General features: G+C 43.8%; 2 protein-coding genes across 3 annotated transcripts; both read right to left on the reverse strand.

Annotated features, from left to right (window-relative positions):
- Positions 1–254: 254 nt before the first annotated feature.
- On the reverse strand, positions 255–1,038 carry LOC124701477 (glutathione transferase GST 23-like). The gene is made up of 2 exons (XM_047233546.1): positions 718–1,038; positions 255–629 (listed from the first exon to the last, which is right to left on the reverse strand). Exons 1-2 carry the CDS (start codon positions 1,036–1,038, stop codon positions 255–257), a joined length of 696 nt encoding a protein of 231 aa, XP_047089502.1.
- A 20,364-nt stretch (positions 1,039–21,402) lies between these two features.
- On the reverse strand, positions 21,403–25,848 carry LOC124701476 (YTH domain-containing protein ECT4-like). 2 transcript variants are annotated; one of them, XM_047233545.1, is made up of 9 exons: positions 25,604–25,848; positions 25,148–25,230; positions 24,919–25,036; positions 24,701–24,774; positions 23,764–24,312; positions 22,758–23,432; positions 22,454–22,666; positions 22,232–22,378; positions 21,403–22,133 (listed from the first exon to the last, which is right to left on the reverse strand). In XM_047233545.1, the coding sequence occupies exons 1-9, from the start codon at positions 25,695–25,697 to the stop codon at positions 21,843–21,845; spliced, it is 2,244 nt and encodes a 747-aa protein (XP_047089501.1). In that variant the 5' UTR covers positions 25,698–25,848; the 3' UTR covers positions 21,403–21,842. The 2 variants fall into 2 exon arrangements, with proteins under 2 accessions (XP_047089501.1, XP_047089500.1); XM_047233544.1 differs by having other exon boundaries at positions 24,919–25,039.
- Between the last annotated feature and the right edge of the window lie 570 nt (positions 25,849–26,418).

Raw genomic sequence — 26,418 nt, forward strand, 5'->3', positions numbered from 1 at the left:
TCAGAGGCATTACAAATATTTCACAACTCAACGCAGAAAATATCCAAAATTCTATAAGCCAAGAGGGGGAACCAGTTTGTAGCACCTTCTTTTTCCCACCGCAGTCTCTTCTCCCGCCGAAACCCAAGTCAGCCTTACTTGATTCAACAGCGAAATAATCATTTATTTGCATGATGATCGGGTCTCCAAAGCACGAAGCAACGGATCACCAGCGCAGCAACGGTCGTGTGCGTGCACACAGACGCACGCCACGTTCATTTCCGCGCCATGGCGGTGGCCGCGGACACGAACCTGTCCTTGCTCGTTGCCATCGCTGCAAGCAGAGCCTCCCTATCCGGCAGGCACTGCCTCACGGTCGCATCCGCCGCGTACTCCCTCGCCCACCGCCACAGCGCCGGGTGCCCGTCTTCGGCGAGCAGCCGCGTCCCGCCCATCTCCTCGTACACTCCCAGCCAGTGCGCGAACCCGCTGGCGACCAAGTCGAGGAAGCCGACGCGGTCGCCGCCGAAGAACCTCTTCCCGCCGAGCTGTCCCTCCAGGAGCGCCAGGTTCGCCTTCGCCTCCCTCGCCGCCGCCTCCTTTCCCTCACCCTCCGCCGCCCACAGCGCCACCCACGCAGGACCCCAGCACTGCGATAATAAGCAAGCCGAGTGTGATCAACCTACGGTGGACTCATTCATCACTGGATCAGTAACATATACAGCTCGATAATGTCACCTTCTCGTCGATGAAGCGTGCCCAGAAGCGGGCCATGGCCCTGTCGAGCGGGTCGGTTGGCATGAGAGCGAGCCCCTGAGGGAACGCCTCGTCGAGGTACTCGAGGATGACGAACGACTCGCAGAGGGCCGGCCGCCGGTCGCCGTGGAGGAGCACGGGCACCTTCTTGTGGATGGGGTTGTGCTTCAGCAGCAGCTCGCTCTTGTTGCCGAGGTCTTCCTCGATGAACTCGTAGGGAATGCCCTTGAGCCGCAGGGCCACCTCCACGCGGTGGACGATCGGGCAGGTGAAGGTGCCGATGAGCTCTACCGCGTCGGACATCTTTCCGATCGATTTCTCCAAGCTAGCTTTGCTCCGGCCTGAGCCTGAGCTGGACTGAATATATAGTTCGCGCCACGAAATCACCGTACAGCTCCGCGTCAGAGTTTTGGCGACGTTTCTGTGGCTTGCTCTTTGTTTTTCTTCAACAATTGCTGGTTCATCAGGCAACAGATCAAGATCCTATATCTAGGTATCTCCAACCAGGATCTTACGAAGAGTACAATGGATCGGCTTTGGAAGATGAGAGGGGAGGTACAGACGTATAGTAGCCTTCGCCACGTTCACAACCATGTCTGAATGAACCGAGGTGACAGTTGGCCACTGGCTCAGTTTTAACTTTCAAGTACCCAAATTAAGCACGCCATCTCTTGCTTGGTGGGGCCAACTTAAAGTTTCTGGCATAACTGGCGACAGAACTGTTTAGAGTAAAAATATTAAGAGATGAACTATTGATTTCATTGATGATTGAGGGGTATATATACCCAGCGAACAGGCACCAATAAAGGCGGTTTACAAGGTTGTGTCCCTTCGAAGAGACACGGCTGTTGGACAAAAGTAACTGCCTAGTTAGCTTAAGACTTAAGCTAATCCTATTTCTAACACTCCCCCTTGGACAACGCCATTTCTTGAAAATCTCATGTGTAATCTTCAAGATCTTCTCGCATAGTCTTCTTACTTATATATGAGGATGTCCTTGTAAACAATGGTGATCTTTGTAAATATTCATCATCTTGAAAGTCATCATCTTTAAAATGTCTCCCCCAAAAACCCTGTGGGAAAAATATGAGGAGATCGAGTTGTATTTGATATGTTGTTAAAACTCCTTTAAACCCTTTGGGAAAAATAAGGAGAAAATAGTACAACATGTAAAGATTGTTGTCTCCATGAGAACTCATATGAGAAAACCTTAGAGAAGGGAAAAACCTCACGAATGAGTTTGGAGAACAATAAATATGCCTTATATACTTCCTTTAAAAACCCCAGTGGGGAAAATAGGAGGTACGACATATAAATATTGCAAAAAGTGCAATATGATGTGCCACCGAAAACTCCTTTAAAACCCAATGGGAAAAATGTAAGGAGAAAGCGATGTGGCATATCTAAACACTTGTATTTATATCGTCTCATTAAAAACCTTTTATGAGAAACCATTAGGAAAAACTCATTAAGGGAAAAGGAGTACAATATATATGATCTGATGATCATCAATGGGTTATAAGTTGGGATTTTACTCCCCCTAGAATGTGCAAATATTAAAGTTGTCAAATACCAACTCCACGTGAAGTCGATAAAGACACTGTGAAGAAATCTGTTAGATTTTCATGAGATATATTCACAAATTTTTTATCCCTACTTAGGAAAATATTATTTGATGAGAAAATTTCTTTGCAATATTGCTCTATATATAACCCGTATGCATTTAAGCAATACAAGTGGTATTATCTAGATAGATAATGGTAGGTGATTCTGTTGAATCTTAACCACATTATCTTGAACGTGGTCAATCATTATATGAAGCCATTAGAGTCTATTTTGTAGACTTATTTTAGAAGGCTCTTTCATTGAATTCAGTCTATGATATGGCATTTTCGGGATCGGGTAATTATAGCCAACGTAGATTACATGATGGTCAAATCTTGATATTCCTCAGAGAATTAATCAAGAACATTTGTGCCTTAAATATATCAGAGGATATTACTTACACCAACTTTTTAGTTGGGGTTTGCACTTAAAAGAAGTTGACAACAAAACATTCGCATTCGTGATGTAGTTTGTATTGAGATATGGAACAAGAGGTCCAGTATCACTTCATCACTACTACAATGTATGAATGAATTTGTATCTATGTTAGAGATATTGTGACCATATGTATCTTTGATTTTATTTATCCATATTTAATTTCTCCAAAATTTTATGGACATGTAAAGACTGATAGATATGTATTCCGAAGGAATATACTCAAGTTATAAACTTGATTAATACTTGGTTCAATTCAAATCTCCGTCTTGATAAGATTGTAAGGATCTTTCATGTATATTATAGACTTTGATGATAAAAGTATCGATATATACAAAGGTCATGTAGAATCCAATTAGGGATTTTATTTATGACTGCATATAAGCAATCATTATTGTACGAGTAATCCTTTATAAGAAGGTGCTCTTATAGTCAATTGTACCACACAATTTGTGTTTGACTATTTTAAGTCATAGAGTGACTTTTGTATTATTACACATATGTTGCTATTTATTTTGGATTTGGATTTATAAGTCTTAAGGACTTTAATATAGATATCCAAATTGAGTGACCCATATGATTATGTAATCACTACATCCATCAACTAATAGATAGTTTATTTATAATTGCCAATAATATTAGTATCGAAACATAATTCCACTTATACCAATAGGGTATGTTACATCATATATATAATTGATGTCGGGTCTCTGCGTGAAACCTTGCGCTACAAGCCTCACTTTATCACCACCTCATTTTTTTTTTGTTAACAAAAATTCATTTCTCTTCCAGAGGGAAGGTGCTTATGAGGAATAGGTATTACGATGGTAAATACCTCCCTTGTTGAGTGAGTGCTATTCTTATTCAATTGCATCCTTCTAGTTGAACCAATATATGAGTGCATTAGGCACTCTGCCATGGACTTTGGTTCAGGGCCCTAAAGGTTTTAGCAATTTAAGAATAAATATTTGTCGACAAAATGTAGTCTATGTTGTATGATTCTGTTGAATTGATAAGATTTGTGGAAATGTGATTAAAATATTTGAACTCCTCATGATTTCCCATAACAATGGAGTCAAGGTGTTTCGATGTCCCAACACTTAAAATTATGTGCACATTTTTGTTGGGTTTGGATGATGAGCATCCACTATGTGTTATTCAACTTGAGGTTGAACTACATTTACTTGTTGAGGATATAATTTCCTCTGTTCCGCGGAAGCATGTGAGAATTTATATCTCATGTGGCCAATTTTCTCCCCTTTTGCTCTCATTTCGGAGGAAAGTGGTTATATTAGGTACCTTCACTCTTTTGGCACATTGTTGCATGCATAATATGATTTTGTGACATATTTGTCACGAGTAAATGTATGTGGCAGATTTGCAATGTGTTGCAAATTTATGACTGAACTTATCGTTCAGATTTTCAAGTACGTGAATATAAGGACTGAAAGTCTATGACATTTATTATTTATTTATCGGCATTCTTTGTGGTACTAATCTCCCCCTAATGCCGAAAAATGTCGTTATTGCAAATGCAATCAGCGTACGAGCTATCAATAACTCCCTTGTTAGGGTCTTAAGGTATTTGACGGATAAACGATTATACCTTAGTTATTTATCACATAGATCCCAAATTGATGTGAGTGTCCATGATGTACGTTGGGGTGGTGATAACGGTATATAACCGTATTATCGCAGATGGGAAATACTTGTTTGATTTCCACGTACTTACTGTTAGGGAAGCGGTATGATAAGCGGTTGTTGTGATCCGGATCAGATCTACGGCGTGTAAGACCGCATGTGTCCAACAATATGTTGGCATGTTAAAAATTTGTCAAAGTGGTCATTTAGTTAGTTTGATTCTTTTGATAAAGAATTTAGATACACCATTCTGGGTATGTACCAGAAGTACTTAGTAAAATCACAAATGCTTGTGAAAATAATAATTGTATTGGTTTAACCAATATGTTATTGATATTTTGCTCTTAATTTGATAATTTGAGCAATTAATTTAGTAAAATCATGGGTTTGTGGAGATTAGAGACCCACATAAGACCATCCATTAAAGTGTCTATGAATACCATGAAATAATTATATGACCCAGATAGTTGTGAATAGTCCACATGTATCTTCTTGAATAAGTTCAAGAAATTTGAGCGGAGTGTGAGAGACTTATAAAAAAAGTTCTCATGACACATTAGGTGCTTATAAAATCTGATGATTTGAGAATTTTGCAACTTTTAAGTTGTGAACAATGAAATTTTCACTAATTTGTTTTTCCACATTACCCCTATAATGGGTGACCAAGGCGATTATGACAAATCTTAAATTCATGAAGATCCAAAATATTAGTTTCTACACAACAAAGTTTAGTATGAATTTAGTTCATACATTGAAATGTCATGTATGAGAAACATGATATTAATGGACAACATACCACATATGGTAGCATAAATATGGGCTTATAGGGATAGGTATGAGACTAAACAAGGTCTCCAAAATGTCTTGGGAATTTCATTCCACAAGAAAACTATTATTGCAAAGGAGTGTATCTCCAATCGAACTAGGCTTATGTTTTCTTCATGATGAAGATTATAAGTACAATCCCTAACAAGATTATAGTACGGTGTTTCTTGAAGTGAGCTTCAAAATTACCCCGCTTAACTCGTAGATGATCAAATTGTGGAATAACCCTACCAAAAAAAGCTTGGGAATTGGGATTTCATATGTGTAATGATTCATAAAATAACATCTTTGATAAACTTGAGAGTTATCTTATCCCTTTGATAGATCCACTATGTTTTTGTTTGTCATTTTACCTCCAGTTTACATTCATTTCTTGTAGTTCTTTTCAATATCATTGAGATTCTTAGTATTATGAGTAATAGTTCAGTTTCAGGTAGTGCTATATATCACCCGTAGGGTGTATCTAATGATTCTATATAAGAAGACATCATGGGTGTATCTAATGATTCTATATAAGAAGACATCATATAGCCTGAAATAAAGACGATAATGTTTTTACATTACCATCAAAGTAGGATGTAGAGTTCATTGAGGTATTTGAATCAGGCTTATATTTGAAACTACCTAATCACAAAATATAAACTTGGAGCTGATTTTATAGACAACTGAACTGAATAACTACAATGGAGTAGAAATCCTCAAAAGTGAATGAGAACCTACTGACATTGTTTTTATACAACAAATATCTTGTTGGTGGAGATTTAAAGAGGAATATATATTTATCCAATTTCTCTCATCTAATTGAGTTTAGTGGATTCCTTTGATGGAGATTCTAGCCCCGCATGAGATGATCATGCAACTCATTTACTATGATAGTAAATAAGTTTATGAAAATGCTTCAATTGAACATATTAATGGTCGAGTTAATTCCTTAATGACCATGGAGTAGACATTCAATACTTAGATATTAAATGATACATCTATCTATGCTTTGAACTTCTTACCCAAAGTGATGGGAGATGTTAAATTCATTTCCAAAACATAGATATGTATTTTGACATTGGTTATTTATGGTGAATATAATTATCACCATATAATGTACAAGCTATAGTAGTTTTGTGAGAAATTTATATTTATCATGGATTGTCTTGATAGACATTGCATCCCTGTCCAATGATTTAACATTCCACATCTTACCAATGTAATAGAAGCATGCAATAATAATGCATCAATTTTATTTTTACTATGATAGTAAAATTTATTTTGGTAAACAACAAATATGCTCTAGAGAAATAATTTGAATATTAAGCTGATGCTTATATACCATATGCATGTAGATCTCAAATTATAAGTTAACACATAGTAGATAACTCCGTATTCATGGAGTGCGTCTCTCAGTATTAGGAAACATAGACTGGCATATATCAATCGATGCCTTATCCTAATATACTTTGTGTTAAATTTGACATTGATACATTCGAAAGATCACTTTGAAATTAAGTTTATTGTTAAAATAACAAATATGTACATATTGTAGTAATAGATAATCTGCAATTTATGTAGCAGATGCCATCAACTTGTCGTTTGCAAATAAAATATACGGTAGTCACATTTTTTTTTTTTTTTTGACAATTTTATCTCATATTTGTAATGAGAATTTTGCAAGAAAGATAATATTTCAATCGCAAATTAAGCTTTGTTGTTACAAAATTGCATGTTACAAAAAAATTGCAAGAAGCACATATAACAAGGCAGAAATTCAAGAGGAATGATGCATCGGATGTAACTATCCTATGCATACTTACGCGAAGATCCATAGTCCTGATATGGTGATTTTACATGTTGTAAAATGGCAGTACATAACTATTCTTTATGCAATCTAGGATGACATGAGAGTTTCAGCATGTATATTTTCTCTAAAGCCAACGGCTTACAATATACTAAATAATGATACTGGTAGGTTAAAGTGCTGAAACAATAAGTCTTGAGAACTTATGGCCTAGATATAAAATTCAGCAAGTAAGGAGAGATTAACGGCAAGGTTTGAATAGCCAAAACGCCGTGACACGGCTGAACAAGAAGCTACAGGAATGTATGCGTAAATACAAAAATACGTAGGACTAAGATGAGAAAAAACCAAATAGATAAGGTTCATAATCTCTATCTTCTGCGTGTTACGAATGGGTGGATTCGTTTCTGTTTTAGATAACCAGGACACCGACGGCGTGGGTTCTGAGGCACGAGCATCGCCGGAGCCCGGAGGGGCTGCTGTCGGGACGAGCGCCACTCCGGCGCTGCTGCCTATGCCGGCCGTAGGCCGCCGTCGCACCGTCTTAAGCGGCTGTGTGTCCGCGCCGGAGGGCGCTACTGGGCATGCCGGCCGTAGGCCGCCGTCCCACCGCCTTAGGCGGCTGTCCCACCGCCTTAGGCGGCTTTGCGTCTGGGCGGCACGCCGGAGGGCGCTGCCGCGAGCGCCTCTGTCGCCAGGAGGAGGGGCGGCCGATCCACGCGCTGGGCGTGAGTCGACGTCACGGGCGATGGCGCCTGCATCCGCCACAGCATATGCCGATGTGGCGTACCCCGGAGAAGCAGCGCCAGGGAACCACGCTGGTGAAAGACAAGCGGTTGGTCACGGGCGCCGCCGCCCTGCGAGGATGCAGGCCAATGGCCGCGTCCATCGCCGCCGCCCGTCCTTCATTCTTCCTTTCTTCTGTCCGACGGTTCTGTGGCCTGGGTGCTCTCGGAAGAGAAAAGTGCTGATAACGTGTTTAGAGTAAAAGTATTAAGAGATGAACTATTGATTTCATTGATGATTGAGGGGTATATATACCCAGCGAACAGGCACCAATAAAGACGGTTTACAAGGTTGTGTCCCTTCGAAGAGACACGGCTGTTGGACAAAAGTAACTGCCTAGTTAGCTTAAGACTTAAGCTAATCCTATTTCTAACAAGAACAAAACAGGTCCTGAGGATCTGAAACAATTTAAGCATCAAACACAGTAGACAGATATCAGTACACTGCACTTAGTGCACTAGCAGGCAGTCACACAACAACCCCAAAACCAAGCACATCGCCTTCTAAGAATAAAGCACGATATTCTGTTATACTCGAAAAACCTCTCCAATCTAAACCCACTTTCAGATAGATCCGAGTCGCTCATCACACACACGGAGTACTTACACACCACTCACACCGAAAACAAATATGACAACAAACTGATGATCAGAGATACAGGGTGCGTTGATGAAGAAGAGGACAGTATGGAAGTTGATGAACATACTGATGTTGCCTGATGGAAGACAGAGAAGTTTGAAGAAAACGGTGGTGTCTTGGGGTTCTTTGTTGCTACTCTATCTTGACTGGCATTTGTCGTAATCCTTTGCCAGTTGTTAAGCTGGTGGGCTGTGTCGTTTGTTGGATGTAAAACTGTTAGTTCGTTTCGTTTCTGGTTAGCTTCAAACGGCGTTTGTATATATGGGTTGGTGTGTGTGTAAACTTGCCTGGTAGGCAAGGGATACTCGTTTTGTTTTTCGTTATCTCCTGATAATGAAAAAGCCGATCCTTGGATCGTTTGGAAAAAAATATGACAACAAACGAACACACACAGGCACCAGGCCACCGGGCCGGTGGCTGGCTAGTTAGTTTGAAGTGTGCACTATCAGTATCGGGTCTTCCGCGATGAACTCCTACTGGACTCCATTGAGACACACGGCCACCTCGGCGGGCTGCTGAAAGTGCCTGACATCTTCAAACGGTAGAACAACGACAGCCCTCAATTTAGAACATGGAAGAAAACCTCTCATTTGAGAACTATGGACGGTCGCTGTGAAGGGCAGTACACACAGCTGAGAAAATCTTGAGGCATTTCATTCAAATTACCAGTGCCCCTTGCATTGGCGTGACCTGCCTCCAGCTGATTTTAGCCATGAAGCTCAACAGCAGCTGTGTTTTTGAATGTTTCAATCACACTAGGGTGCCAAACAAGTCACGCTCCTGAACCAGCTGTGTTTAGAGACTGCAGAAGGATGGCTTACACATTCCAGATAGGAACCAACATTTTGACAGGAGGTTGGAATGTCTGCAATTTAAGCTTTATTGTATTATACTGACATTTTATCTGACCAATTAAGTTGGTTAATGCAGAGAAAGTAAGTTTTACCTGGAAAACTAGCTTGAGTTCATCTTCATCACACAGAAGCAACTCCAAGATCCAGTAACAGGTCACAGGTGTCACACACTTGTTCAGTAATGGCTTCAGAATCTTGCCAATGAGCTCAAAATGACAATCAACTTTTCCGCTAAGAATAATAAGTTTGAATTTAATGTAAGAAACCAATAGCTGGAACCTAAGTTTAAGTACCCTTGCTACTATTTCCTAAGGACGAACAGATGCAGAAAACATATGCTCCGGAAGAAAAAACACTCAATGTTCACTGTTTTTGCAAAACACCAAAGAAATGATTTAGTTCACTTCATCCGTGAACCTTCCTGAGAGTAAAAGTACCCTCCTGAGAGTAAAAGTACAAAGTAGTTCAAGCAAAGAAATGAGTTTCATAACGCATAAACAAAATCATAGACATCATTGCTCAGTGACTTGATCTGAAACCAACACCTGCAAGGTCTTACCTACCAGGAACAGCGCTTTGTTTTACTCCATATTGCAAGAACTTACATGAATCAACTGGCTGTTAGCATTTCTCTTGTTCCCACCAAAAGTAAACAAATTACATGTATAACAAGAGGATTGTTTCTCTTGTTCATTTTTATGCAGATATGCGTTGGGGAGAGGAGCAAGTGGTAAAAGGATGCTATGTGGGCTCAACAACCAGCAATTTCAAGGTAGTATTATTTTCTACTAAATAGCTGCCATATCATTCTACCACATCAACTAGAATTGTTAAGGTGTCACCTCGCCTTACGCTTTAAGTGCTTAAAAGGTGAAAAGGTCCCCGAGCGCCTTAGATCACTTTACCACCTTAAAAACCATGCATTTGGCAACTAAAGTAGTCATCCATTTTGAATGTCTAAACTGGTGATGAGTGCATTCGACAGCTAAATCAGTCATCCATTTTGATTATCTAAACTGGTCATCTTACACCCACAAGGCAACAAGATAACCTAATAGTTCCCCCAATAATCATGTTGCATTTGACAGTGAAAATACAAAGTAGGAAGGGGGCAAGAACGAGCGACAGTAAGAGCGTAATTCAAAGATGATTGATGATTTCACATCAGGATACTGGTACCTCGAAAAGAGTATTTCTGTCTGAACCCCAAAAGATGGCATAATCACTTCACTACCGACTCTGCACACAGGGAAACAGGAAAACCTAGTGAGAAACACGATGTTCATACTTCATATTCATGTGCAGTTTTCAGCATGGACTATGAATGGATATCATACTAGGTGCAATCTTCAGGTGCAAATTAACAAAAAGCTATGTATAATGTGCAGAAAGCCCATACAAAGTTATATCTGAGAAAGGATTCACCTTTCTTAACAGGTTGGTATTGCAAACATTTGGCAACCAGAATTCCAAAAGGTACTACACACTGATCTGAGGCATAACGAATACTGCAATACTGAAGAAGGTCAACACCAGTATACGTGCCATACATGTCAAACCTATATGATTCTACAGTGTTAATAAACTCCAAAGGATGGGCTTCCTCTAATTTTATCTTCAGTCAAATGGTTGTTTTGATAAACACGTGTATGATCACAATCACAATAATTGACCAAAAAGTGTCCCTAGGTTGTATAATTCTTTTGAACTGAGCCATATTTATTAGCAGGCCTATGCCACAACCAGCTAGAAATTTCTAGGATGGCCCTTTGTAGACACCTAGCAAATATATTCAGAGATGAGATTTAGTGTTCACCCTAAACAGTCATTGGAATATCTCTTCTTTGTCAGAGACTATTTACAGAAGTACAAACAAGTCAAACACACGAGCAAGATCGGACAGATGAAACAATAAAAAATAAGGGGTGCAACGCGAAGCTGGCCTCAAAGCTGTTAAATGGTTCTGCACTACACCAAAGCGATACTATTAAGAGAAACATAATTGATATACACACTGATTGCACAATAATAAATTGTTTGCAGCACTCAACCAACTTCAAAGCACTAGAGAATATCAGCACTCAACACAGATATACTGATGAGATCCCTGGGCTCTATATTAAAACAATTCAAAGGATACCTTATTTTAATCCCGAAAAATCACTAAACAAACATAAATATCCAAGAGTCAATTTTCTCATCCATTTGCTAAAAACAAAAATGTGATCTGTGGAGGAGGAACCACATATATAATATTTAACACTTTCTCTAAGGGTATTTGAATTTAAACCCCCCTTTACCCCCCTTTTAAATTGGCATTCCTGAGAGGCATAGCTTCCCCCTATTACCCCCCTCACCAGCCCGGCGGTGCGGGAAGCCATAGCTTCCCCCTATCCACCTGCGCCCGGTGCATACCTTCCCCCTGTTCGCCTGCGCGCCGTGCATACCCTCCTTCCTCTCCCCTGCGCCCGGCCCATACCTCCCCCTGTTCGCCTGCGCCCTGTAACCCTAGACCCACTACCGTATGTACTCTACCGTCTCTCTACCCTAGTGCTACTTGGTGATAGCCTTCCTCAGGCCGACCCTTATAAACCGGCGGAAATCCCACCAAATTCCCGATGTGGGACTAAACGGTCGAGGATGGATGCAGCTTACCAGTAAGTAGCAGCCGGCCGGCGTCTCCTCCGCGATCCAAGCTTCCTCCAGTATTCGCTCCACTCGTCTTCGACGTGGGGATGACGCAGACGAGCCCATCCGCGACCCCCGGCTGTCGATGCGCGACTGCGATGGCCGCCGGTGGTCGCCTCTGACGGTCTGACCTCGAACTGATAAGAGCGCCGGTGGCTGCGTGGTGGCGCGACGAGGCTAGAAGGGAGGAGGAGAGAGCAGGCCCACTTTCTTGGGAGGTCGTGGCGGCCGAGGTAGCAGCACGCCGGCGACCGGCGTGGGGAGAAGATGCGGAAGAAAGAAGGTCTCGCTCGACAGGCGTGGAGGTGGCCCAAGATACCCTCTCGATTGCAGCCCAAGTTATACTATCGGGAACTAAATTGCAGCCCACTACTATTGCGAACTAGACACGCCCTCCCTCCTATTCTCTGCAACGGTAGCCGGCGGAACGCGGCGGCAGTCGCGATCCGGCGCCGCCCAGCCTCTCCGCCGCTGCCGGGGGGATCCCAGTCCCTGTATCCGGCGCCTCCTAGCCCACCACTTCCCAAAGGTTCGGTTCCTCTGGCAATTCCCCTCCTCGACGTGGTTAAGAACTTGGCCGGCGTAGTCGCCGGAGATTTAAAGCGGTGGCGCCCGTCGTATAGAGTCCAATGCATGTAACCAAATAGCATGTACCGATAGCAGTTACAGCACCGAAAGCTCAAGCGTCTCCTCGCGCTCATCTCCTGATCTCGCGCTCATCTCCTGTACAGCACCGAGAGACTAGGTAGGAGTTGTGAGGGCAGCCGGCCGATCGCAACCAAGCGCCGCACGATACTAACATGTGAATTCCAACCAGGTAATAATGCCAATGCCCTGCAATCACTTGCTTTGAATAAGCCGTACTTAGTTTAGACTTGTCAGCATGCTCATTGTTATGTCAAGCATCTAACCTCTGATATGACTTTGAGCTGGAGCTGTTAACAGGCTTTGGCATGTTAAGAATTTTAGCTACAAAAGTAATACTTAAAAGAAAACTTATAGCTAAAAAACATCTTAGAAGGTACCATTGACATCAAACATCTCGATAGCCGGCTTGTTCTGTCTGCAGATGCACATGGGAGGCTGGCAGGGTCGTGCATCCTTTTCTTTTTAGTTGCCACCCTTCCAAGTCGACGTAGGCAGTCAGGTAGGTAAGGTAGTGGCACGAGCTGGAAGCCTGCAATGCTCGTTGCCATTCACTCCCTGGAACACCATGAGCAATCCAACATCGAAAAGGTAGTACATGGACTTTGTATTAGTTACGGGTATTAGAATTTTTATAACAAGGTGTTCATCTTGTAACAATGCTTACTCTGCAATCAATAAGGTCAGGCCGATGATCAGAAGAACAATATGTTGTATACTTAGGCTTGGTGTTGCCACCTCGGTCGTGGTTGGGGCAACCGGTTGCCATTGTCGATTGCAGTAATCTAGTCAATTGCAGGCACACAGCCCAAGGCCGCCGCCCCGACTTCCTGATGGTGGACTTGACCCTGTTCCTACTCTAGTTATCACGTGTTGGTTTCTATTAAAGAATATAGAGTTGGTGTCATTGTATGAAATTGTGTACTAATGTTTACAATATTGGATCAGTTTGGCGCGTCTGAGTTGCGCGCCATTTTTTCAGCCCGCAAACAAAACCACAATACAGGGTTTTGCAATACTGGACATATCAATCACAATTAATCAATTGCTACAACAAATATTCTAGTTTCATACAATACAACAGTAATCCGAATTACAACATATGTTTTAGTGTCACACACTACAATGATAATTCGAATTAAAACAAATGTTTTAGAGACAATGTGAATCAAATGATACAACAATAATTCAACAAATAACAAATGATTGAAAATACAAATAAATCCTAGTTGTCGTGCCTCTGCCAATAGTGTTGAATGAGATATAAGTGAAGTTGTTCTGTTGATCCAGCATTCTCAATCTCACGGTATGTTTCAAGAAATGCCGCAACAGTATCCGGATTTCTAGCAGGTTGAACTTGGGTGCCAACATTATCAAAGAAAAATGATAGGTTCAAACCCCTCTCACACTCGATGATGATATTATGTAGAATCACACACGTGGTCATGATGTCCATGAGGGTTTGCATATTCCAAAATTTGGTGGACCTCGGACTATTGCAAATCTAACTTGCAAAACACCACATGCTTCCTATCCCTTTTCTTCATCCGCACAGGTTTCGCATAGACACTATGCGGGAGCTCGCCAAGACGGAACTCTACAACCAGCATGGCCTCCATATCCATTGTGTGCTCCATTCCTTGCCTCGCCACTAGTGTCTCACAGCGGCGCTCTACCATTAATAGCCCCCTACAGTGACACGGGTGACGCCAACTAGGGGCAGCAAGGTTGAGGCTGCCAGGGACGCCCGAGGAATCGGGCCGCGCCGCCGCTGATGTTGCGGACGGCGAGTTGCCAGGAGTGATGCTGCGATTGATGTTTGTTGGAGTTGCGAGAGATAGGAGTTGATGCTACCAGTGGCGTCGGCTTCTTCTACAATGGGTGGCAGCGTTTGCAGGAGTTGCACGGGGGAGCCGATGATGCGGCGGCGTCTTCTACAAGGGACGGCAGACTCTGCTACAATGGACATTGGTCCTCTGCTAAAAATGTATACGGCTGCTACAAGGGGCGCGTCGGTGTCTACTCCGTGTGGCGTCGGTGTTTGCTACAATAGTCGGCGCCGGCTGCTGCTACAAGGGTGGCGGTGGTGCTAAAGGATCAAAGTGACGGTTGCTGCGAACGTCGGCGGCAGAGCGATTTGCGGCAATAGTTGCTGCGAACACCGGTGGCGGTTGCTACAAACTGAGTGTCGCAGTGCTGCAAGGAGGCCGACGAACCCAGCGTCGGTACTACTACATGCTAGCTACGATGCTACATGTGAGGGGTGGTGGGGCTACCGACGCGGAGATTGCAAGCCGGACTCAACATCACCAGGCTTGGTCATGCGTAAGTGCCGGGAGGAGTGGAGAATATTTTTTCTCAATGGGTTTTTTTCATGCGGGAGCGTTGACCTGACCGAATCATACGGTCACTATCGTTTGTATCGAGCGGCTGGCAACCCGGGGATCTGGGATTTTTCCCGGGGACGCACATTACACCCTCTTTTCTTTTTGGAAAATTTGCTAGAAGACATCACTTATTTTCTAATGTTTGACAAAACACACCGCCTAATTGTATCTTTAATTCTATCTTTGTTAGATACCATTACAATTCTGTGACATATTTGCCAGAACACTGGCTAAAAATGCAAAGTTTTGCACTTTTGCTTTCAAAACAAGTCATAGCATGGTCATCACAGGAAGAAAAAAAAGTGAAGACTTTCCATTTTTAACCCGGTGGTAATGTGCCACATAATGTTAAACTGATTTTAATGGTAGCGAGAAAAGACATAATCGGGAGGGGTGTGGTTCAGCAAACGCCCAGTGTCTTGTAGCAAAATTTCCCCTTCTTTATTTATGTGAAGCTGTAATCAATTTCATCGATTCTGTGTTTGGAAAAGCAAAATCTCGATTTGGAAGGTACATTTGTTCCTTGTTTTCGGCTGAGATATGAGAAATAAGATGCCGCATGCCCCGTTTCGTGAAGAGAGGACGAGGCGAGGAGGGGTGGACGAACATAAGACGCTGGCTAGATCCCTCCCCCGGCCGACCCCTCAATTTCCATCCTCTTCCTCGCCGGAACACATCGACCCGCTCGCTGGAGTGCGCTCTTCGCTGACTTGGTAAACAGATTCGCCTCCCAATCGGCTGTGGGAGGTCAACCACGTTCTGATTATTTGTTCTCCATCTATCTTTTGCCCTAAAACCCTTTTGTGTTTGTGCGTCAACCGTCAAGACTCCAAAGACGCCGGAACAGGGTACCGACATGGGGTGTTAGCGATTCCGCATGTCTCTTATGTTTTCCTCTTTTCTCCGTAGTTGATCGGAATCGAATCTGACGGAGCAAGGCGGCAACCAGTCACCATGTCCGGCAACGGAAGCGCGACCGTCCTCGACGACCTTCCCGAGTGGATTGTTGTCGAGGAGATCCTCGTCCGTTTGCCGCCCAAGGACCTCCTCCGATGCCGTGCCGTGCGCAAGTGCTGGCACAGGGCCAGCTCCACCGGCAAGTTCATGCTGGACCACCACCGCCGCCAGCCCATCCTCCCGATCCTCAGAGATGCCGTCAACTGGCACGACTACCGCCGCCTCTTTGTCTTGGGTAACGCCACTATGTGCCAGCAACAGCTCTGCCCCATTCTCCGGTCCTACTCCTACGGCTATGGTACACTCCAGGCTGCCCTCGATGGCCTGCTCATTGTCTCCCACGGAGACCAGTTCTTCGTCTGCAACCCGGTCACCCGCAAGTGTGCTACCCTAGGGAAGCCTCAAAGCCGCCAGGGTTCTGAGCTCTACATTGCCGGCTTCTATCGGCACCAACCGTCCGGAGAATACCGAGTGCTTTGGGTCTCTGTCTCTCATGTGCCATCCTACAATGAAATACCCAGAACATTTTACTTCGTCGTAGCGGTAGGATCTGATGATACAAGATGCATTCGACAAGGAGGCATCCCACGACCAACAACCTCGTCGCCTTCCTTGGAGATGGCGTTACGCTGGGGCCTGGGCAGCTCGGACGGTTTTCCGCTAGTCCACCACAGGGGCAGCCTGCACTGGAAACTTGGAAAATTCTCAGGCTGTGATGATGCCAGCTACATAATGGTGTTCGACACGACAGCTGAAACGTTTAGGTTGATTTGTCAACCTGCCCAGTTGCGTCCAGAGGATTTGTTGTTCTTGGAGATGGATGGTACTCTTGCTTTGTGTAGGTTCAGCAGTGACAGAGACACCATAGATGTTTGGGTTATGCAAGACTACGATACTGAAACATGGTCTTTCAAGCATCGGATTACTTTGTCAGGGGTGGATCCATTACTACCTGCTGATCCAAAGCAGGCAGTGTTCCCTAGGATGGTTGTGGTCAATGAGGGTGAGCTGCTGATCCAGTTCGCTCGTAGTTGTGTGTTGCGTTATGGCATTGATGGTAAGTTCTTGGGATATGTGAAAAATGAAGAGGACCAAGAGATCGGTTTGTGGATTACCAAGCATTACCTCCAGCAGAGTGTTATTCCCCTTCCACCATTCCATGAGATGAGTGAAGATGGTGCAAGTCAGGAACCTCCATTTTTCCTAGGGCTGTAGGATGTTGTGCTTGATCTGGATGTTCTACGCTACTGGTGTGCTGTGTTTTTATAATATCTAGTATTATATATGAGCCCTATCTTTTGTTCTTAGCTGTCCTCCTTATTGCTGCTATTAGAACTAAACATTCTGGAGGGTAGCTGAGCACCTCTACTACTATCGTTTGTTGCCTATTATTTTGCCTTAGCATCATGTTGAAGTTCTGAACAATGGTGAATCTTTGTTATAGAACTGCTCTATTCTATTTTCGTCATTTACTTTCAGTTTGCATTTTCCAGAACCACGAAAAGCATGGTTGCAACATTGGAACGGTTATATATTGTGTGATGGCAAGGGTTGGTGGCTGGGCCGACGTATTCATAGCGAAGAAACCGTGCCATGACGAGAATGGATTTTGTTCACTAGATAAACTGAATGCCGATGAATATGAATGACTTTCTTCCTCGTCTTTGGTGACAAGCATATGAATGTTCATGTCTTGCATTTAAAATTATTGAGAAAACAACTATTTCCCTTCCTCTAGCGGAATAAGTTGAGAATCCAAAATCACATTACCTCCTGGTTCCAAATTTGGATATATTTTATGTTTGTTGAGGCCATGTATTTTACAATGTTGATCTTGTTATATAGGCTGCCAGGTTAGAAGCTGCTAACATGGGGTAAGCAATCTTGAGAAAGCTACGACGGAGACTTTTGATGCATTGAGGACACGAGCTAATGTTACATAAGAGATGCAAAAAAAAAAAAAACAACGTGAGTGTTACTAGTGTGTTTTAATTTCAGATTTTCCTCGCCAATATTACCTGGAGTTGAAGTTTCAAAAGATGACTGTTATTCTTGTCACTGCAGAAATATTGATCATGTTGACAAGACTATGGACGAAATTAGCGAATCGACAGGAAACACGAAACAAATACAAGATGCTTTGTCATCTCCTATCGGATCATCTGCTGATTTTGACGAGTTAACTCACTAGCCATTTAGGATTTATAATCTTACCGACAGCTCTGAAATTCTTACAGGATGAACTAGAAGCTGAGCTGGAAGAATTGGAATCTCAACAATTGGAGCTGCACCTTATCATCTGGTGCACGTCATAGCCAACAGGCAACCAACTCGCATCGCCATTATGGAATTTTGGCTTCACTAACTTGGTTTATGTTTTCCCAGGAGTAAAATGCATGAACAGTCAACGAACTTGTCGGCGGGGCTCGTTTTAGTAACAGTACATTGGGAATACGATGGCAAGGTAATTAAAGACGTTGTGGTGATTTTCTACGGTCACCGCGGCCAGGAGGCGGTGTGCTGTCAGTACCAAGTTCAGGTTGTGGAGCTTGTCCAGTTGTGGTGCCAGTACCTTCTTCAGGTTCTGGATTATTCCCCTGTGGTTGATCAGGAGTTGGCAGTCCATTTTTGAACCAATACACACCGTCTCCTGGCCGCGGTGACCGTAGAAAATCACCACAACATCTTTAATTACCGTGCCATCGTATTTCCAATGTACTGTTACTAAAACGAGCCCGCCGATAAGTTCGTTAACTGTTCATGCATTTTACTCTTTTCCCAGGAAACATGTTTTGTCACTATGGGGCAGCGGGTTCTAGCTAATCCAATTATGGTTAGAATGCATTAGTAAAGCACCTAGTGTTCTTGCTGATGTAGTCCTTGAGCCCACTAAGTGCAAGATGAAACCGTCCCCATACAAATGCATAGACAGTTAGCACAACCATTGTGTTGAAATAAAATCCAATAGTTGTATAGAAGAAAGAGAGTATCAGAAACAAGCCCAATCTGTGACCCAATCTGTAACATCACGGCTCAGAGTTTGTAGTCTTGTATAGTCTTTCTCTTTCTTTTTTGGTTGTTCTTTGTTTGCTATAGTTGTCCTTTCTTTTCTGTTCTTTTTGTTTGTATCTTGGCTACGCTGTTTTTCTGCCCTCTTTCTTTGCGGTTTCCTCTAATATACAAAGACCCACGCTTTGGCGTGTGTTCGAGAAAACATCACGGCTCAGATTCTGTTCACCATTGCCACTAGCAACCTTGGCTTCAAACATAGAAACCTGGTTGACCCCCACATCTCTTCCATTACAAACTTGGATATATTCATGGTGTGTAAAATTGCATACACGGAGGATACAATTAAATCCAGCAAAGATATTCTCAGCGATGTTGATTACTCTTGATGCTTTACTTATACCTCCTCGGCCCAAGAACCAAAGGCGATGAAACACATCTAGATGTACAAATAATGCACCCTGGGATGTGTCCTGAATCAGCAGTTCAGTTCGTCATACAGCTGGGCTTGTTCACTTGAGCATGACTTCCTCAATGCTGCAATTCGCATCTGTTTTCTGCACCTTCTCTATGGGAACGAAGAGACACTATTATGGACGTATGATCCTTCATGGAGGTGTACTGGCCGTGGATTTGTTGTGAAGCACAATAAATTTGCTGAGAACTACAGGCTATCCTGCTGACACTTTCTAGTTGGTTTTTAGTGTCCTCGTGGATTCTTGTCCCTTAATTTTATATCCATCTGGTTTTGACTGGCCATAGAATTTCAGTGACTTTCAAGATTTCCTAACCAAGGTGGAATCTCGGTGAAGTCAGATCAAAGATGGCGATCATCTGCGGACCTCCGGTCTGTGGGGAAGCATCTTGAAAATCTTCATAAACCTACAGCATTTCTACTTTCAATATGCAATTGTTTATCGGTTTCACATTGCCGGTGGGAGTAAAAGCATTTGTCTATCTTCTTTCATGGACATGCATACTAATGGCGTTTGTGGCTCTTGTCATAGTTGCTTATTGTTGGTTTCACTGTGACTGGTACTGTATTGTCTTGTTGATAGAATTCACAAAATTTCAGTTCATTGATGCCTTTACTAGTCGTTTCGCTTTGCTGCTGACTGGCTGGGAATCATATCTATCGCTCTGGTGTTCAACCCATACCTGAGGAGGTCTGAGACAGTTTGGGAAACCATAGTTTCCGCGGCACGCCTTTCAATGACACAGGAAATGCAAACAAGGACCCTATTCAATGAAGCATTCAGCAGGGGACTTCATAAGCATTACTCTGCAGCGACAAGCATGTGAATGGTCACAACATTTAAGATATTGAGAAAACAACTATTTCCCTTCCTCTAGCAGAATAAGTTCAGTGCGCTGAAATACAATAGAATTTTGCTGATGCAGTAAACATATACGGAATTCAGTATTACTATGCATGTTGCAACCAACAGAGTGAAAGAAATTATCTGCGCAAACTTTTTATAATATAGGCTACAATATATATAGATTTATTGAACCAGCAACAAGTATTTAAGGCCAGAAGGAGTATTATAAAATTGCAAAATTATTGGACATTGTTGAAGTGTTTTGCTTCGGAGTTCTTGCTTAGGAAATACAGTAGCGAACTCCGGTTCCAGCTATTGATTTCTTACATCAAATTTAGAACTTATGATTCTTAGTGCAATAGTTGATCATCATTTTGTGCCCATTTGCAAGATTTTAAAGCCTCTACTGAACGAGTGTCTGACACCGGTGACCCGATTACTGGAGCTTGGTGTTGCTTCTGCGTGATGAGGAAGAGCTCCAATTCGATTTCTCCAATTCGATTCACAGACAATTGCTTGGCAGATACTGTAGTAGTTCAGTGTCTGTCGAGCAACCGTTCCGATCTCAACCGGCCGGCTGAAAACCCTGAAGGCAAGCTACTGCGCATTCTTCTTCAGTGTAAACAATTGTTGATTCTCTAGATCCTATGGCTGTTGCTAGCATCTCCAACCGGGCTTTTACAAAGACGACAATCCATTTCCAAAGGTGTTTAAACCATGATGTACTGACGTGCACCGTCCGGCCGGCCAATCAGTTTTTAAAGCTGATGATTGCTATCTTTGCTTTGGTGGAATAGCTAGTAACCAAACAAAAACTCCCAAGTTCTTAACCATTTTAAGATACCAAAACAGTTCAGACCATCCACACTCCACTGTTGCAATAGCTGTCAGGCAAGCACAAAAACACTTAACCAAACAGATTGCTTTCCAAACGAAACCACAAACAAGGAACAAGAGCAACAGCAGAAAAGAATCCACCATATGCTTTTGCCTCGTCAGCTTCGCACCAGCCATCTAGTGGAGCACCAAAACGAGGCCTCTTCACATCAGCCATCAGCAGCACCGTCAGCAGCAGGCAGGGCACAAAAGCAAGATATTCTGTTATAATATGAAATCATAAGACGGAAAACCGCTACAATCTAAACCCACTTTCAGATCCACTCACCCAACACACAGAGTACTTACTCGACACCACTGGTACGAAAACAAACTACACGAAAACGCACACAAGCACCAGGCCACCGGGGAACGGTGGCTTGGCCACCACTTGTCTCGCCCACAGGTTTTCTTTTCCTTTTCTGGCATTCTGATGATACTACTATAGGAGTCTTCGGAGCTAAGAAAACTGAAACAGGGTACAGCGACAGACAGGAAAAATAAGAGAAAGAGCTAAGGAAATCTAACTAGCCATCCACTCCCTGGTAGCCACCTTCCATGATCAGATCCTTGGGACCGCATGTCTTGCCTCGTTCATCGGGACCATCCAGTTGTTCTTCATTGCTAGCTGGGAGCATTGGGTATGCGATCAAGCTACAGCAGTTTTGGCAGAACCGTTGGCGACGACAGGTTTCTCGGGCGCTGGTTTCTGGGCCACCTTCGCCGCATAAGTAACAGCTGGAGGAGCAGCAACTTTCTCTGCTGGAACCTTCTGGTCCGCATTGACACCATTCGGCACAGATGACTTTGGCTTCCCATTAGCGAGATCTGGCTGTTTCTCCCCGTTGACAACATTCGGTGAAGATAAGTTTGGCTTCCCATTGATAATATCCTGCTGTTTCTCTCCGGCAACAGGATTCGGAGCTCTACTGTCCCAGACCTAAATGATTGAAAAACCAGGACGGAGTTACTACAAAAAGGTCAACACAGCAGACAGTGATGAAAAATTTAATGGATTAACTACAGATTGACATGTACCTGCTTTTGGATCTGCTGTTGTTTTACTCTCTTTTCCTGCATCAACTTCTGGCGGTTCTCGTAGAAGGTGAAGTCTTCCAGGATAGAGGTCTTGCTGACATGCTCCTTGAATATCTTCAGCATCTGAACACCTTGCTCAAGGTTTATCTGGATTGTTGACGAGAAGGATTAGACATCTCAAACTCAGTAAACCAAAAAGAATAAACATTCAATGACACTTACATCCTGTGTGTCACGGCTGTTTGTGACTGGTTTGCCCTCGTTGTGCTCTAGGATGATGTGCTTGAGAATATTGTTGGGCACATCCTTGACTATGTGCCACTTGACAGAGAATGAACCATTCCACTTGTCTTGCTGCCAGTACTCGAGAGTTTTCTCAAAATCAACAGGGCCAGTCATTTCAGCAACACCAACAAACTGTCCACTTGTATTCACCTGAAAGGTTGAAATGAACGAGATTCAATTAACCTAAGGAATCATATGATGAACATTCTAAAGCAGTAGCAAGTGCAGAGAACATCCTTACCGAGAAAAACAAGAATATAGGGCAGCTAGAGCTCTTCGCCTGCGCTTCTTGATAAGCAGCATCGAGCTTCTTGTTTCCATTGGTGGTACTTGCCCACACACCGTACTTTATACTCTTGTGGATATCATCCTCACTGTATGATTTAATGACAAAAAATTTTGCATCATCATATTGGACAGGAAAATCATCTAGGTTGAACTGTGCCTTATCAGGTACATCACTAGCAGTCTTGTTTTCACTTGGAGGAAGGGTCTGTCCTTTCACAGCAATAGTAACGGTATGGCCAAACGATTTCTGGTTCTTGAAACGACCTGACCTAGGACCCCTGTTCAGCTCAATTGTTCCATCTTGACTCTCATTGCCAAAACCATAATATCCATTGCCACGGCCTCTGGGCCTGTTGTATCTGTTATCCATAGTAACACCCCACCGACCATATAACCTGGAATCATAGCCATTGCTTCCATAACCACCGCCGTAACCACTGCCATAGCCACTGCTTCCATATCCATTGCTTCCATAGCCGCTGCTTCCATAGCCATTGCTTCCATACACAAGTCCATTTTTCACCGAACTTCCATACTGGCTGTAAGACCGGGTGCTCGGGTACATCCTATTTTGATATGTAGGAGTAGCTGATCCTGTTGTAGTCGCCGGTCTCCCATTGTGCACGCCCTGCAAGAGAACACATATTTCAGCATGCAAACAATATACGGCACAATATAGGCAAGACCTCCTAAACAAAATCAGAATGACGAGATATGCTTTTCTATTTAATTTACCCCAGTATGTTCCAGCAGAAGAAAATAATATGGAAGTTCATAGAAATTGCATCCTCAAGAAGCTTAACTTTATCAAAAAAAAAAATTATTCATCCCCATGCAATTGATTAGGAAGCAGCGTAGTGACAGCATGTCAGCAAACATGCATGTGCAGACTAAAGGTGAACACAAAATTCCTCATACCCACGCTAATATAAATATTACCACATTACATCTACACTTACCGTCTGCTGCGGTGTGGGGCTCTTGTTCTGATACCTTGCTGAAGAGCCATTGGTACTATAAGCTGAAGTCGGCGTGTGACTAGCTGCAGTCGTTCTTTGCTGAGCATTCGTATAAGCAGAACCATCGTACCACGCATAGTGTGCTCCTGTGGTGTCATACCCATAGGTTGAGTCCAGATAACCAGTAGAGGGAACTCCACCTAGCACAGGTGCCCTATAAGTTCCATCAGGGGTCAGTGATGAATTTTGGTAGCTTGACCCAAGGGGCGCAGTTCCGCTGTTACTGTGAGCAGTACCATTCGGAACACCGTTTGCGGTTGTTTTGGCAGCATCTGCCTTAGCCGCTGGCTTGTTATCAGTCTTGGCAGAAGGCTGCAGGTCACCTTGAGTGGTAGACGGCACAGGGGTAGGAGGCTGATAATACGCAGTTGGATACTGGTAATGCTGTGCGGCAAACATCTGACCATCAACTGTTGGTACCGGGGAACTAGCTGGAGAGTAGGCACCGTAAGGGGCATACCCATATCCATAAATATCTCCATATACTGGCTGTGAAATTCCAAAGGCCAATTAACAGAGTTAATTATGATGTCTATGGAAGAAACACAGCTATATAAGCACACCAAAATGAGATACAAGATGTTGATATTATCATGACAAGATATTAGTGGCAAGCAGATAACACAGATACTTTTCAACAGAACTGAGAAGAAACTGTGGAGAGAGCATTAGCAGCAGAAAATCACATCAAAGGTACAAACCATATCCAAAAAATGTTATTACATATCCTACATGGACGCGACAGGACAGTTCCCAGCAGGCAATAAAAGCAAAAAATCTTCACCATTTATATGCTACGACAATGACGGATGGTGCACATAATGATGAGCTGCGACAACACATAAAGCTATAGGATCATATCCTCTTGGCAACTTACTGGGGCAACCTCCACTCCATCTTGATTGACATATCTAGGATATTCATCCCACTCGCTCATTGTTCCATCGTAACCTGGAAGACAGGCACCAAGAGGAACCTTGGTTAGCTAAGGACACAACAAAATACACGAAAGGAAGTCGTGACAGAGACGGTAAAATAGGATAGCCAAGCTTTTAATAGCATGATCTCGATAATAATTCCTGGACGGACCCTCACCTCCATAGTAATACGCTGGCAGATAGAACATGTTGGGATCGGTAAAATCCTGAACCGCGGGCGTGATGGAGCGGTCCTGCGGGATCGACACGCTGAGCGGCTGGCTGGCCACAGGCCCCTGCTGAAACAGTACACACATCAGAATCACTTGTAAACCTGGAGCAAGCCATGCATGAACAATCGGAAGACAGGAGAAGAGAGGTGAATTTTATTACTGTTGTATCAATACCTTGGTGGCAGCAGCAGCAGGCTCGGCGGCGCCCGCCGCCTTGGGCTGCGAGTCCAGCGTCATCTTCTGCATCAGATCCGTGGCTTCTTCGCAGATCAAAACCGTCGAATTAAGGCGTCACAGGGTGAATTCGAGATCCCTAACTAAACCTTGGAAACTAAATCTTGCAACAGAAACGATAATACTTGCTCTGCTAATTAAAAATTGCTTCTTTTGGAACGACTACAGCTGCTCGCAGGCAGCGTACGAAGCCTTACTTACTACAGTAAAAACGCATCTGGAAAAGTCAAGGCGAGCGGGCGCGACCGCGAGGACGGACAGGCAGGCGCACAGGGCGTATGGGGCCGGCCGGCGGCCGCCGCCGCCGCCGCCGCACAGTATCAGCGTACCCAACCCAATCAACACAGCAAAGCAAGAAAACAAAGTCAGAAAGCGAAGGGAGCACCGAAAGGATACGATCCGCGGCAGGGGCCGGGGCCGGAGCAGGAGCAGCGGCGGCGGCGGGCGCCGGAGCGGCGGCCGGGGCGGGGGTCGGCGCGACGACGGCCATGGTGAGAGAGACGAGATCCCAACGGACGGAGGCAGGTAGGCGAGATCCGACGGAGCGCCCGGCCGTTGTCCCCTCTGGATAGGTAGGCGCGCGCGAGCGAGCTTGGGGTAGAGGCGGGCCGAGGTGGGAGGGAGGCGAGCCGCCACCAGGGGAGGAGACGAGCAGCAGCAGCAGCAGTAGTGGTAGAGTAGTGGTACAGTAGCGTGCTGCGAGGGGAAAAGAGGGGGGTTTAGGGTTAGGGGGCTGGGATGATATAGGAAGGGGTGGGTGGGTACCGGGGGAGGGAGGAAGCGCAGACGACCACGGCTCAGTGTGTGCTCACTGGACTTGGGATTCCCCTCCTCCTCTCCATTTTTCTCCTACCTTTTTTTCATTTGTTTTTTTATTAGGGCTTGTGTGAGTCACTGACTTGTGGCCTTTTCTTTTCTTTAGTGTTTCTTTCTTCTTTCTTTTCTGTGACGTGAGGGTGTGGATTGATAAAAATTGGTTGCTGCTTTTTTCCTTGGTCCTTTTCTTGGCTTCGTGGGTTTAGGGACCATCTCTAACCTTTTTCTTTCATCCAAAAAGACATAGGTATATTTGGATAAAAAGGCACAAATTATATGTTAATTTAGATAGCAAGGTATTATACCCGCCACTCAACAAAATCGTTAATAAGCATGTGAACTACATACGCCAAACGCTTCGTGTATTGTTTCCAGCTCACGCTACAACTGGTACC

This window comes from Lolium rigidum, chromosome 3, assembly GCF_022539505.1.
Source record: "Lolium rigidum isolate FL_2022 chromosome 3, APGP_CSIRO_Lrig_0.1, whole genome shotgun sequence".
Classification (NCBI taxonomy): domain Eukaryota; kingdom Viridiplantae; phylum Streptophyta; class Magnoliopsida; order Poales; family Poaceae; genus Lolium; species Lolium rigidum.